General features: G+C 44.9%; 1 protein-coding gene across 7 annotated transcripts in view; it reads left to right on the top strand.

The window, feature by feature from the left end:
• APOO (apolipoprotein O) overlaps positions 1-13,765 on the top strand; it is a 142,292-nt gene that overhangs the window by 36,272 nt on the left and 92,255 nt on the right. For all 7 annotated transcript variants that reach the window (XR_012515582.1, XM_074391450.1, XM_074391449.1 and 4 more), the window contains 2 exons: positions 2,279-2,374; positions 12,325-12,416. Coding sequence is in view for 6 of the 7 variants with exons in the window: in XM_074391450.1 (XP_074247551.1) it covers positions 2,279-2,374; positions 12,325-12,416 (188 nt within the window). In the remaining variant the exon portion in view is untranslated. The remainder of the gene's footprint in view (positions 1-2,278; positions 2,375-12,324; positions 12,417-13,765) is intronic.

The raw sequence follows: 13,765 nt of genomic DNA, 5'->3' as shown, positions 1-13,765 counted from the left end.
AGTAGAAAAAATTAGCTGGGCGTGGTGGCATGAGCCTGTAGTCCCAGCTATTCGGGAGGCTGAGACAGGAGAATTGCCTGAACCTGGGAGGCAGAGGTTGCAGTGAGGCGAGATTTGAGTCACTACATTCCAGCCTGGGCGACAGAGACAGACTCTGTCTCAAAAAAAAAAAAAAAAAAAAAAAAATCTATTTAATGAGTATCCATTATTACCACTGAGGGAAGATAACACAGAAGTGTAAGCAATTCATTGTTAAGCAGCTTACGTTCTCCCTGGGGAGACACCAGATACACACCTGAATAATTAAGTACTGGGTACTATAGGATTAGGTACCAAGTAATGGTACAGAGAATAAGTATGATGGGACTTTAGAGGAGGGAGAGAGGTATGGACTGATGAGCTTAGGAAAGGCTTTTCTGTGGAGATGGGACTCAAACTGGCTTTTAAGAGATCAGATTGGCTCAGTGGAGAGGAGAGGAGACATCATAGGAATGAAGTCAGAGGCATGTTTAGGCATGGTGCATAGGCTCATATTTCTATTGATTCTATCACCATCAATGGTGGTCAACAGTGGCTATTTCCTGAGTGAACTTATAAGTTTCCTTTATTATACAAATTTATTCTTTTCTTGAGTTCGAATAGTAAGCTCAGATGGCAAATGATACTTTTCTGAGTCTGATTTCTTGTTTCTGTTTTTGTTTTGAGACAGAGTCTCATTCTGTCGCCCAGGCTGGAGTGCAGTGGTGCAATATTGGCTCACTGCAACCTCCACTTCCCAGGTTTAAGCTATTCTCCTGTCTTAGCCTCCTGAGTAGCTGGGATTACAGACATGCGCTACCATGCCCAGCTAATTTTTTTTTTTTTTTTTTGTATTTTTAGTAGAGACAGCATTTCACCATGTTGGTCAGGCTGGTCTCGAACTCCTGACCTCTTGATCCACCTACTTTGACTGTCCAAAGTGCTGGGATTACAGGTGTGAGCCACCATGCCTGGCCTTTTTTTTTTTCTTTTTTCTTTTTTTTTTTTTTTTTGAGATGGAGTTTCACCCTTGTTACCCAGGCTAGAGTGCAATGGCGCAATCTCGGCTCACCGCAACCTCCGCCTCCTGGGTTCAGGCAATTCTCCTGCCTCAGCCTCCTGAGTAGCTGGGATTATAGGCATGCACCACCATGCCCAGCTAATTTTTTGTATTTTTAGTAGAGACGGGGTTTCACCATGTTGACCAGAACGGTCTCGATCTCTTGACCTCGTGATCCACCCGCCTCGGCCTCCCAAAGTGCTGGGATTACAGGCTTGAGCCACTGCGCCTGGCCTTTTTTTTTCTTAAGAGGCTGTATCTTGCTCTGTGGCTTAGGCTGTCAGGTTGGAGTGCAGTAGCGTGATCCTAGCTCACCACAGCCTTGAACTCCTGGGCTCAAGTGATCCTCCTGCCTCAGTCTTGAAAAGTGCTGAGTTTATAGGAATGAGCCACCACTCACAGCCTGTATTTGGTTCCTCAGTTTCAGAGAGGAAGCAGCAAAGCTTCAAATAGCAATAGATCTGCCCAAAGATTTATCCAAACCTATTCTGTTTTTCTGTTTGCATAACAAGAGTTTAGATAACAAAGGATCCCTGTATTTGTATTCCTCTCTGTGCAAATTGCTGATTCAGATTTCATATTGCTTTCAGGAATATGAAAGTAATTTAATATTACTTCATTGTCAATAGGTTGTTGGACCAAAAGTTTTTGAAAATTGGACACTTGACACTGGGCATGATGGCTCACACCTGTAATCCCAGCACTTTGGGAGGCTGAGGTGGGTGGATCACCTGAGGTCAAGAGTTCGAGACTACCCTAACCAACATGGTGAAACCCAGTCTCTACTAAAATTACAAAAATTAGCTGGGCATGGTGACAGGCACTTGCAATCCCAGCTACTTGGGAGGCTGAGGCAGGAGAATCACTTGAACCCGGGAGGCAGAGGTTGTAGTGAGCCGAGATCATGCCATTGTACTCCAGCCTGGGTGACAAGAGCGAAACTGCATCTCAAAAAAAAAAAAAAAAAAGAAAGAAAGAAAATTGGACACTTGCTATGTGAATAGTAAATCTTGTTTATATGTTACACAAAAAGAATATGTTGAAAAGAAGAATACTAGCAGAATGCAGAGTATGTGGTTTAAAAAGCACTTTAATACTATATATGCAAATTATATACTATATAAGACTTTATAAGACTTTTTGTTTTGTTTTTTTAATGAGAAATTTATGGAACTGCTTCCTGTTCTAATTCTATTGTAGACAGCTATGACTATCTCCAAAATGCACCTCCTGGATTTTTTCCGAGACTTGGTGTTATTGGTTTTGCTGGCCTTGTTGGACTCTTTTTGGCTAGAGGTAGGTACAGTTTTGTGGGTTTAACAGCACATAAAGCAGAGAGAGAATATATGTTTCTTTCTTTCCTTTCATTTACCAGGTTTCAGAATAATGAGTTGGTTCCTAAATACGGCTTTCTTAACGTATAATTGATATGGTTATTATATTTGATTTTAAACATAAATAGAAATTGTATACTCTTGGTAAAACAAACAAACAAACAAACAAAAAAAAAAACCGGCCGGGCACAGTGGCTCACGCCTGTAATCCTAGCATTTTGGGAGGCCAAGGCAGGCAGATCACGAGGTCAGGAGTTCGAGACCAGCCTGACCAACATGGTGAAACCCCATCTCTACTAAAAAGACAAGAAGTAGCTGGGCATGGTGGTACATGCCTGTAATCCTGTAATCCCAGCTACTTGGGAGGCTGAGGCAGGAGAATTGCTTGAACCCGGAAGGCAGAGGTTGCAGTGAGCAGTGATCATGCCACTGCACTCCAGCCTGGGCAACAGACAGAGCTAGACTCCTTCTCAAAAAAAGAAAATTAGTTATCCTTTATAGGCACATTTACTTGATCAAACCCCTATTGTTCTTTGGTACAGAAAGAGTGAAATTTTGTTCAAAGTCTTTCACACCTGAGAAATAAACTGTTTCTAAAGGTTTCACTATTAAGATCAGGCTATTCATCACAGTAAATAGAACAGTGATTTAATAGAGATTTTATTACCTTCTTGATTTGTCATGGCTTCAGTCAGTCATGACATAAAAACTTTTAAAATGCTTAAAATTCAATGCTAGGCTGGGCGCGGTGGCTCAAGCCTGTAATCCCAGCACTTTGGGAGGCCGAGGCGGGTGGATCACAAGGTCAAGAGATCGAGACCATCCTGGTCAACATGGTGAAACCCTGTCTCTACTAAAAATACAAAAAATTAGCTGGGCATGGTGGCACATGCCTGTAATCCCAGCTACTCAGGAGGCTCAGGCAGGAGAATTGCCTGAACCCAAGAGGCGGAGGTTGCAGTGAGCCAAGATTGCACCATTGCACTCCAGCCTGGGTAACAAGAGTGAAACTCCGTCTCAAAAAGAAAAAAAAAATTCAATGCTAACAAATGCCAACTTAAAAATATTACTACACTGCTAGATTATAAAGTATCTATAGGAAATAAAGGCTAATAAAAAAAACTTGACTGTGATGAGATTAATTTGTTAGGAACTACTTGAAGTTTCACTGCTTGGAAACTAAATGTTTATGATATAAAATTCTGACCTTTCTGTCATTCCTAATGAAGAAAGTTTATGAACCGTGTAATCAGACCCCCATAAAAGAGAACCATAGAGACTAGTTTGGTCCCTTTATTAGTTTGTTTTGCATTGCTGTAAAGGAATATCTGAGGCTGGGTAATTACAAAGAAAAGAGGTTTATTTGGCTCATGGTTTTGCATGCTGTACAAGAAGCATGGAGCCAGCATCTGTTTCTGTTGAGGGTCTCAGAAAGCTTCCAATTGTGTTAGAAGGCAAAGTGGGAGCAGGTGTGTCACATGGCGAGTGATGCTAGGCTCTTTTAAACAACCAGCTCTCGTGTGAACTAATAGACTGAGAAATCACCCATTACCATAGGGAGGGTACCATGCCATTCAGGAGGGATCAGCCCCCATGACCCAAATACTTCCCATCCTGGGGTGTCACTTTTCCACATGAGATTTAGAGAGACAAACATTCAAACTATATCAGTCCTATTCCTCCAATTTAAAAAATCTTCCATCTACATATAATAGCTGTTACTTTATTTTATTCATTTTATTTTATTTTTTTGAGATGAAGTCTTGCTCTATTGCCCAGGCTGGAGTGCAGGGGCGAAATCTTGACTCACTGCACCCTCCGCCTCCTGGGTTCAAGTGATTCTCCTGCCTCAGCCTCCCGAGTGGCTGAGATTATAGGTGTACACTACCACGCCCAACTAATTTTTGTATTTTTAGTAGAGATGAGTTTTGTCATATTGGCCAGGCTGGTCTCCAGCTCCTGACCTGAAGTGATCGACCTTCTTTGACCTCCCAAAGTGCTGGGATTACAGGTGTGCGCCACTGTGCCCGGCCTTATTTTATTTTATTAAATTGGTTTCTTTTTTGAGACAGGGTCTCACTCTACCACCCAGACTAGAGTACAGTGGTGCAATCATAGTTCTCTGCAGCCTGGATCTCCTGGGCTCAAGTGATCCACCCACTTCAGCCTTTCAAGGAGCTGGGATTACAGGCGCCCGCCACCATGCCCAGTTAATTTTTGTATTTTTAGTAGAGACGGGGTTTCACTATGTTGCCCAGGCTGGTCTTGAACTCCTTAACTCAAGCCACCGACCTCCCTTGGTGCTCCCCAAAGTTCTGTAATCCCAAATGGGATTACAGGCATGAGCCCCTGTGTCTGGCCAGTGGCTGTTATTTTTAAATCTGGAGGGTAGACACTGCCCAGGTGGCACTACCAGCTCATCTGTGGAAGCAACTCATGTCATAGTCTTCATGCCCTCCTCCCGTCTCATGCAGAATGTGTCAGAATTAAACTTCCAGCTTATTTTTTGTAATCAACTTATGAACCAACATTTTTCCCCAAACTTCTTTCATCTCATTTCTTGCAAAGCTGTTCGAAAGAGCATTCAGTCTTCTTTAGATAGTGTTTGAGATTGTTGGACAGCCCTAGGCCCAAGTGTTGGGATTTCAGCTGTTGTTAGAGAGGTAGGAACGTGGAAGTGAGTGAAAGGAGCTTCCCCCTCCCTCACCATGGTTAGAGCAAGTGGGGAAGTCTTCCAGGTCCAAAGAAAGCTCTTTTTCTCTGTTATGGGTATGTTCCTACAATGCCAAGAGTTTATCCCTGGCATATCCACTAGGTTGACCATCCTAAGGAGGATTGGAGACCATGCTCTCTTGGCCAGAGCAGCAGCATGAGGACACCTGCTACAGTAGATTCTGGTCCTCTGATTTTGTTTGTTTCTTTGTCTCTTCTTCCTTTTCCTGGGGAGAGCTTAGTAGTATTAAAATAATTTGAGACCTTAATTCTCTTTCACAAATATTCACACGGGCATATGCACACACATGTGCAATAGCAGGTCTTTTCCCCTGGGCAATGAGTATAGAAAATCCTGAGGTGAGCAGTGTCGGAGAGTTCACCAAGCAGGATGAGTGGGATGATAGGGATGTCTGTTGGTAGCCAGAGTGGTTTGCAGATCCCTTCAGGTAGATAGTCTCTTATGAGGGCAGCAGCATGGTGGGTGGGTGCAGAAGGTCCCTCCTGATGGGGTTGGTTTTTTTTTTTTTTTTTTTTTTTTGAGACAGTCTTGCTCTATTGCCCAGACTGGAGTGCAGTGGCATGATCTCAGTCTCAGTGCAACACTGCCTCTTGGGTTCAAGTGATTCTCCTTCCTTAGCCTCCTGAGTAGCTGGGACTACAGGGGTGTACCACCACGCCCTGCTAATTTTTGTATTTTTAGTAGAGATGGAGTTTCACCATGTTGGCCAGGCTGGTCTCGAACTCCTGAAATCAAGTGATCCTCCTGCCTCGGCCTCCCAGTATGCTGGGATTATAGGTATAAGCCACCGTGCCTAGCCTGGTGGGATTTCTTGAGTGTATCTGCTAAGATAGTCTGCTTCAGTTGATGAGGATGGCCATGACTGTGGTGGTAACAAGGGGCTCTCAGAGAGGTGAGTAGATGTCCATTCAGAGGAAATGGGTCCAGCCAGACCACTCCAAGTTGACACGTGGTTGTTGACACTACAGTTGCCTTCTGGTGGCTCTCCCCAGCCTTGGCAACCAGTGGTTCCCCCCTGCCCCTGGCAGTGCTGATAGTGACAACCCATACCATTGGCCTCTTGGGAGATGTGGGCATGAAGGTAGGGGTGGAGGAGTATGATTACACCACCTTCCTGAAGTTCTGGAGTCCCTGGCTCATTGTGTGAACCAGCAGGAGCTGGAGGCCCGAGAGCTGCTGCTTCTTGACTCTCCCTGGAGGAGTGAGAAATGACTGGGTGGCAGGTTGCTGCTCTTCCCTTGGTCCTCACTTGGGTGAGCCGCTTCAAGTGGATGGGGTGGGGGAGGGGCAATATGCAGGGGTATCACAGGCTTTTCTAGGATAATTATACCCTTTCAATTCATGCAACAGGATCAGGAGAGAAACAGTAATTCATTAATACTCTAGGTTGGTAACATATGTATTCTCTTCAGCAACCCCGGTTCCATATTTGGGGATTTGTGTGTTTAAAGTTTTAAAGCCAATAAACAGCACTTACATGATTAGAACTGTTTAAGGATTACCATACACATTCTGGTGGGGCTCAGTGGCTTACGCTTGTAATCCCAGCACTTTGGAAGGCTGAGGCGGGAGGATCACCTGAGGTCAGAAGTTCAATACCAGCCTAGCCAACATGGTGAAACCCCATCTCTACTAAAAATACAAAAATTAGCCAGGCATGGTGGTGGGTGCCTATAATGCCAGCTACTCGGGAGGTTGAAGCAGGAAAATCACTTGAACCCTGGAGGTTGCAGCAAGCCGAGATCGTACCAGTGTACTCAAGCCTGGGCAACAGAGCAAGACTTCGTCTCAAAAAAAAAAAAAAAAAAAAAAAAATTGGCTGGGTATGATGGCTCACTCCTGTAATCCTAGCACTTTGGGAGGCTGAGGTGGGTGGATCACCTGAGGTAAAGAGTTCGAGACCAGACTGATCAACATAATGAAACCCCATCTCTACTAAAAATTAGTCAGGCAAGGTGGCGCATGCCTGTAATCCCAGAGGCAGGAGAATTGCTTGAACCCAGGAGGCGGAGGTTGCAATGAGCCAAGATCACACCATGGCATTCCAGCCTGGGGAGCAAGAGTGAAACTCCATTAAAGAAAAATCAATAACATACACGTTTTGCTATCATCTGTGTGGGTCCCATGGCAAAAACACTATGCCTTTCAGTGGAGTCAAGTCCATATGTATTCTCTAGTTTCATCCTCTACTGGTTTTTAAACCTCATTCTCAGGTTTCTCCAATCTCTGCGTCCTGCTGTCTCTTCTCTCCATTCCCCTTGTTCCACAGCTCTATATCCTCCTACAGTCTGGCCTGAGACTTCAACACAGCTCTTGTTTTGGGACTGGTCTTCTCCACACTTTCTTGGGTTAAAGCCCCCTTTCCCTGGGTTCCATGTCATCTTCTCCTTGGTTTAGTCTGCCATGCTGTTGAACTACATGCTTAAGTCACTTTCAAAAAAGTATATGTTGGAGGTAAACTTCCTAAGACCTTCCATATCTGAAAATCCCTTTGTGGCCCTCATACCATATGATAGTTTGGTTGGGCACTGAATTTGTTTGCCATCAAAACTTTCAAAGCCATATATTCTAGCATCTGGCATTGTAGATGTGAGTGTCAGTAGCCAGTCTGGGCCAGGCATGGTGGCTCACGCCTGTAATCCCAGCACTTTGGGAGGCCAGGTGGGGACGGATCACCTGAGGTCAGGAGTTCAAGACCAGCCTGACCAATATGGTGAAACCGTGTCTCTACTAAAAATACAAAAATTAGCCGGGTGTGGTGGCGGGCACCTGTAGTCCCAGCTACTCAGGAGGCTGAGACAGGAGAATTGCTTGAACCTGGGAGGCAGAGGTTGCAGTGAGCTGAGATCATGCCACTGCACTTCAGCCTTGGCAACAGAGTGAGACTCAAGCTCAAAAAAAAAAAAAAAAAAAAAAAAAAAAATATATATATATATATATATATATAGCCAGTCTCGATATTTGCTTCTGAACAGGTGATACATTTTTTTTTTCTTCCTAGAAGTTTTGAGGATCTTCTGTGAATCTTCAGTGTTCTGAATTTCTGTGGTGCTGTGGCTAGATAGAGGTAATTTCTTTTTCTTTTTCTTTTTTGAGACAGTCTTGCTCTGTCACCCAGACTAGAGTGCAGTGGTGTGAGCTCTGCTCACTGCAACCTCCTCCACCTCTGGGTTCAAGCGATTCTCGTGCCTTAGCCTCCTGAATAGCTGGGGTTACAGGCATGCACCACCACGCCTGGCTAATTTTTGTATTTTTAGTAGAGACAGGGTTTTGCCATATTGGCCAGGCTGGTCTTGAACGCCTGACCTCCAATGATGCATCTGTCTCAGCCTCCCATAGTGCTGGGATTACAGGCATGAGCCACCATGCTGGGCCTTGGATATGGGTGTTTTCATTCCTTGCCCGAACAATGTGGTAGCTTGCAGCATCCAGCTGAAGGAAGGTATTTTTTCCTCCCCTCCTCTCCCTTCCCCTTGCCTCCTCTTTCTCTTCTCTTGAGAGAACTCACTGTTGGACAGGGACAGCACCAAGGGAATGGCATTAAACCATTTGTGAGAAATCCACCTTTATGATCCAGTCGCCTCCCACCAGGTCCCACCTCCAACATTGGGGATTGCAGTTTAACATGAGATGCAGAGAGAACAACATACAAACTATATGACCCAGGTTGGAGTGCAGTGGCATAAACACGACTCACAGCAACCTTGAGCCTTGAACTCCTGGGCGCAAGCGGATCCTTCTGCCTCAGCCTCCTGACTAGCTAGGACCACAAGTGCATGCCACCATACCTGACTAATTTTTTGTAGAGACGTGGTCTCCCTATGTTGCCCAGACTGGTCTCAAACTCTGGGCTCAATCAATCCTCCCTCCTCAGTCTCCCAAAGTGCTGGGATTACAGGTGTGAGCCACTGCATCTGATTCACTTAAAAAAAAAAAAAAAGGGAAATAGAGAGGGGAGGCTGGGCACACTGGCTCATGCCTGTGATCACAGACAGCATTTCGAGAGGCTGAGGAGGGAGGATTGCTTGAGCTCAGGAGTTCAAGACTAGCCTGGGCAACATGAGCAAACCCTGTCTCTAACAAAATAATAATAATAAAAAGTTAGCCAGGCATTGGCTTGGACCTCTAGTCCCACCTACTTGAGCTGAGGCAGAGAGATAGCTTAAACTGGGATGTTGAGGCTGCAGTGAGCCATGCTTGTGCCACTGCACTGCAGCCTGAGAGACTGAGTGAGACCCTCTCTCAACAACAACAAAACAGGAAATGGAGACGTAGTCTCGCTCTGCTCCAGCTGGTTTCAGTTCCCTGGCCTCAAGCAGTCCTTATGTCTTGGTCTCCCAGAATGCTGATTACCGGTGTGAGCCACTGCACCCAGTAACCCTGCCCCTTTTTAACATTTTGGCCTGGTGTGACTTCCTGGCCACGGGTAGTTTTATACTGGGATGGCAGAGGGGAAGGAAGGTCTGTGCTGGTCCATGCATCACACTTGGGTTTGTCCTGTCCCCCGTCTTGCTCCCTGGTTGCCATCTCCATTCCTCACAGTACCTGCCATCTCTGGATCTGGAGTCTCCCTGGGACAGGTCTGCTCCCTCTGAGGCTGCAGTTCCTCCTCAAGATTTCAAGATTTCAAGGCAGCATGTCCTCTTATTTCCGTTCACTCTCCATTTTCTGAAAATTGATTGACACTTCCTGTCTGCCAGTTGCCTCTCCACACATTTTCTCTTTATTGCGGGTTTATTAATGTTTTTTCTCACTGTTGTTTTAATAGGGTTGCAGAAAGGGGAGAAGAGGAACGCCTGTGTTTAGTATTTAAATAGGAAGCCAGATTGCTGTAAAAGAACATAAACCCTAGAAATCAAAATACTGATTTGTTTATATTAAAAACAATCCGTTTTTCTGCTCTCTTAAGGGGAAAAAGGTGGTTCTCTTGAAAACACTTGGTGCTGAGTGAAAGAAGAATGTGAAACAAAGGACCACATATTTACTAAATGATTCCATTTTTATGAAATGTCCAGAGAGCCGGGCACATTGGCTCATGCCTATAATCCCAGCACTTTGGGAGGCCGAGGCAGGTGGACCACCTGAGGTCAGGAGTTTGAGACCAGCCTGCTCAACATGGCAAAACCCCATCTCAACTAAAAGTACAAAATTAGCCAGGCTTGGTGGCGCGTGCCTGTAATCCCAGCTACTTGGGAGGCTGATGCAGGAGAATTGCCTGAACCTGAGAGGCAGAGTTTGCAGTTAGCCAAGATTGTGCCATTATACTCCAGCCCGGGCAACAAGAGCAAAACTCCATCTCAAAAAAAACAAAAGAAAAAGAAAAAAAGACTAGAGTAGGCAAACACATAGAGATAGAAAGTAGATTAGTGGTGCTGGTTGCAGTGACTCACACTTGTAATCCCAGCACTTTGGGAGGCCGAGGTAGGTGGATCACGAGGTCAGGAGTTTAAGGCTACACTGGCAAACAGGGTGAAACACCGTCTCTACTAAAAAAATACAAAGATTAGCCAGGTGTGGTAGTGGGCACCTGTAATCCTAGCTACTTAGGAGGCTGAGACAGGAGAATTGCTTGAAATCGGAAGGCAGAGGTTGCAGTGAGCCGAGATCATGCCACTGCACTCCAGCCTGGACAACAAGAGTGAAACCCTATTTCAAAAAAAAAAAAAAAGGAAATTAGTGGTGGCCGGGTGTGGTGGCTCATGCCTGTAATCCCAGCACTTTGGGAGGCTGAGGCGGGCAGATACGAGGTCAGATCGAGACCATCCTAGCCAACATGGTGAAACCCCGTCTCTACTAAAAATACAAAAATTAGCTGGGCGTGGTGGCGGATGCCTGTAGTCCCAGTTATTCAGGAGGCTGATGCAGGAGAGTTGCTTGCCTGGAAGGCGGAGGTTGCAGTGAGCCGAGAACGTGCCACCCCAGCCTGGGCGACAAGAACAAAACTCCATTCTCAAAAAAAAAGAAAAAAGAAAAAGAGAAAATAGATTAGTGGTTGCCTAGGGCTGAACGGTATGGGGGAATTGAAGATGACTGCTAATGGGTTTCTTTGGTGATTATGAAAAAGTTCTAAAATTAATTTTCTTTTTTTGTCTTTTTTTCTTTAAACTCGCAATTACTTTTGTAAAATTAATTATGATGGTTATACACCTCTGTCAATATACTAAAAGCCATTGAATTGTGCCATGCACTCCAGCCTGGGAGACCAAGTGAGACCCTCTTTCAACAACAACAAAAAAAGAAAAATACAATATACTAAAAGCCATCGAACTGTCTTTTTTTTTTTTTTTTTTGAGATAGAGTTTTGCTTGTTCTTGTTGCTCAGGCTGGAGTGCAATGATACGATCTTGGCTCACTGCATCCTTTGCTTTCCAGGTTCAAGAGATTCTTCTGTTTCAGCCTCCCGAGTAGCTGGGATTACAGGCACCTGCCACCTCGGCTGGCTAATTTTTGTATGTTTAGTAGAGATGGGGGTTTCGCCATGTTTGGCCAGGATGGTCTCGAAATCCTGACCTCGTGATCTGCCCCGCTCAGCCTCCCAAAGTGCTGGGATTACAGGCGTGAGCCACTGCTCCCGGCTTTGAACTATACTTTAAATGGATATATGTGAATTATATCTCAATAAAGCCATGCAAAAGTTTTTTGGTTCGCATGACTTTATTAGGCCCATTCTCTTAGTTTAGGACCAAAGAAATCTTATTCAGTGGTGGGGTTATTTTGGTTTTGTTATTTGGGTTTCTTTTCTTTTTTTTTTTTTTTTTTCTTTTTCTTTTTAGAGGTTACTGCTAATCAAGTTGTTTGGGTTTCTTAAGAGACACAGTCTTTCTCTGTCACCCAGGCTGGAGTGCAGAGGTGCGATCATAGGTCATTGTAACCTGGAACTCCTGGGCTCAAGGAATCCTTCCACCTAAGCCTCCCATGTAGCTAGGACTATAGGTGCACATTACCATGCCTGGCTAATTTTTAAATTTTTATTTTTGTAGAGACAAGATTTCACTGTGTTGCCCAGGCTGGTTTCAAACCTGGCCTCAAGTGAGCCTCCTGCCTCAGTCTCCCAAAGCTTTGGGATTACAAGCATGAGCCACTGTGCCTGGCCTTGTTCATTGTTAAATGGATAAGGTAGATTGTGATGGTGAGGATAATGAATCATCTGATGGTGTGTACAACCTTTTATTTATTAGGTTCAAAAATAAAGAAGCTAGTGTATCCGCCTGGTTTCATGGGATTAGCTGCCTCCCTCTATTATCCACAACAAGCCATTGTGTTTGCCCAGGTAAGATAAACTCTGTAATCCATGGTGTCCCTCATTCTTGCTTGTGTGTGTATGAATTTGATGCTTAATTTTATTTTACTTTGCAGTTCTTATAACACCAGACTTAAATTTGTTTGTACATATAGATGAACTACAGCAAATTTAACTGATTTTTTCCACTACATGCCAGTTCTGACCCTTTTTCCAATAATACCAGTATTCACAGAATTTGAACATGAATTTGCATGATTGTTTGAATATTCATTAGCAAAAATTTAAAATACTTTTTTGGTATACTTACATGGAAGTCTAGAGACTCAGATTCCAAAACTAGATAATTAAGGGTTACTCAGTTTAGATAATTAGGTATCTGGTTACAACCTGCTCTTGTTGGCATTGTAGACACAGACTGCTCTGACCTCCACACTTCCCTGGTACTGGTACCTTTGCTTTCCTTGTTGGGGACTTTGGGGACTGTAGTCCCCTCTGCTGGGAGTGCCCTTCTTGGGGTTTTCAATAGGCTGCTCCTTTCTTACCCTTGAAGCCTCAGTTTTATGGTACTCTGACAGGTAGGTGGCAGGCAACATGGATAAAGCTGTACCACCGATTCTCGAAGTGTGTTGTTACTAGACCAGAAGCAGCAGCACCACCTGAGAACTTGGTAGAAATGCAAACTCTCAGACCCCACCCCAGACTGACTGAATCTGAAGCTCTGGCAGTAAGGGCCAGCAGTCCATGTTTTAGCAAGCCCTCTGGTGGTTTTTTATTAATGCCTATGGCAGGCGTCCCCAGACTTTTTACACAGTGGGCCAGTTCACTGTCCCTCAGACCATTGGAGGGCCGCCACATACTGTGCTCCTCTCACTGACCACCAATGAAAGAGGTGCCCTTTCCTGAAGTGTGGCGGGGGGCCAGATAAATGGCCTCAGGGGGCCGCATGCAGCCCGCAGGCCGTAGTTTGGGGACGCTTGGCCTATGGTGTTTAAGAGCCACTGATGGAGACCAGTAGATAGCCTGTTAAAGGTGATGTCTGGAGTGAGTGGGACTCTAGAGATAGTGTCTCTTGGAAAACTGGTAAGAGCAAGGCAGGCTCTAGGTTTTGAGGTCCTGGGCAGATTACGGACACAGGGACTTCAGTTGCTAGAACCACCACATCACATGGAAACTCAGTTCCAGAAGCAGACAGCAGTGCAGGCACCTGAATTGACTGAACTCTGAGCCAGACTGAGCTGAGACTGAGCTCCCTCAGTTTCACATGACAGAACTGAGTCCAGATTCCTCAACTGGGCTACAGTTGTATGTGGGAGTCCGGTGGCCGCGGCTTGGGGAGCTTGATGGCTTTAGTGACGTCTGCCAGTACTTTCTAGCAG

The sequence above is a fragment of the Saimiri boliviensis genome, chromosome X, assembly GCF_048565385.1.
Source record: "Saimiri boliviensis isolate mSaiBol1 chromosome X, mSaiBol1.pri, whole genome shotgun sequence".
NCBI lineage: Eukaryota > Metazoa > Chordata > Mammalia > Primates > Cebidae > Saimiri > Saimiri boliviensis.
This window is presented reverse-complemented; position numbering and strand designations above follow the sequence as displayed.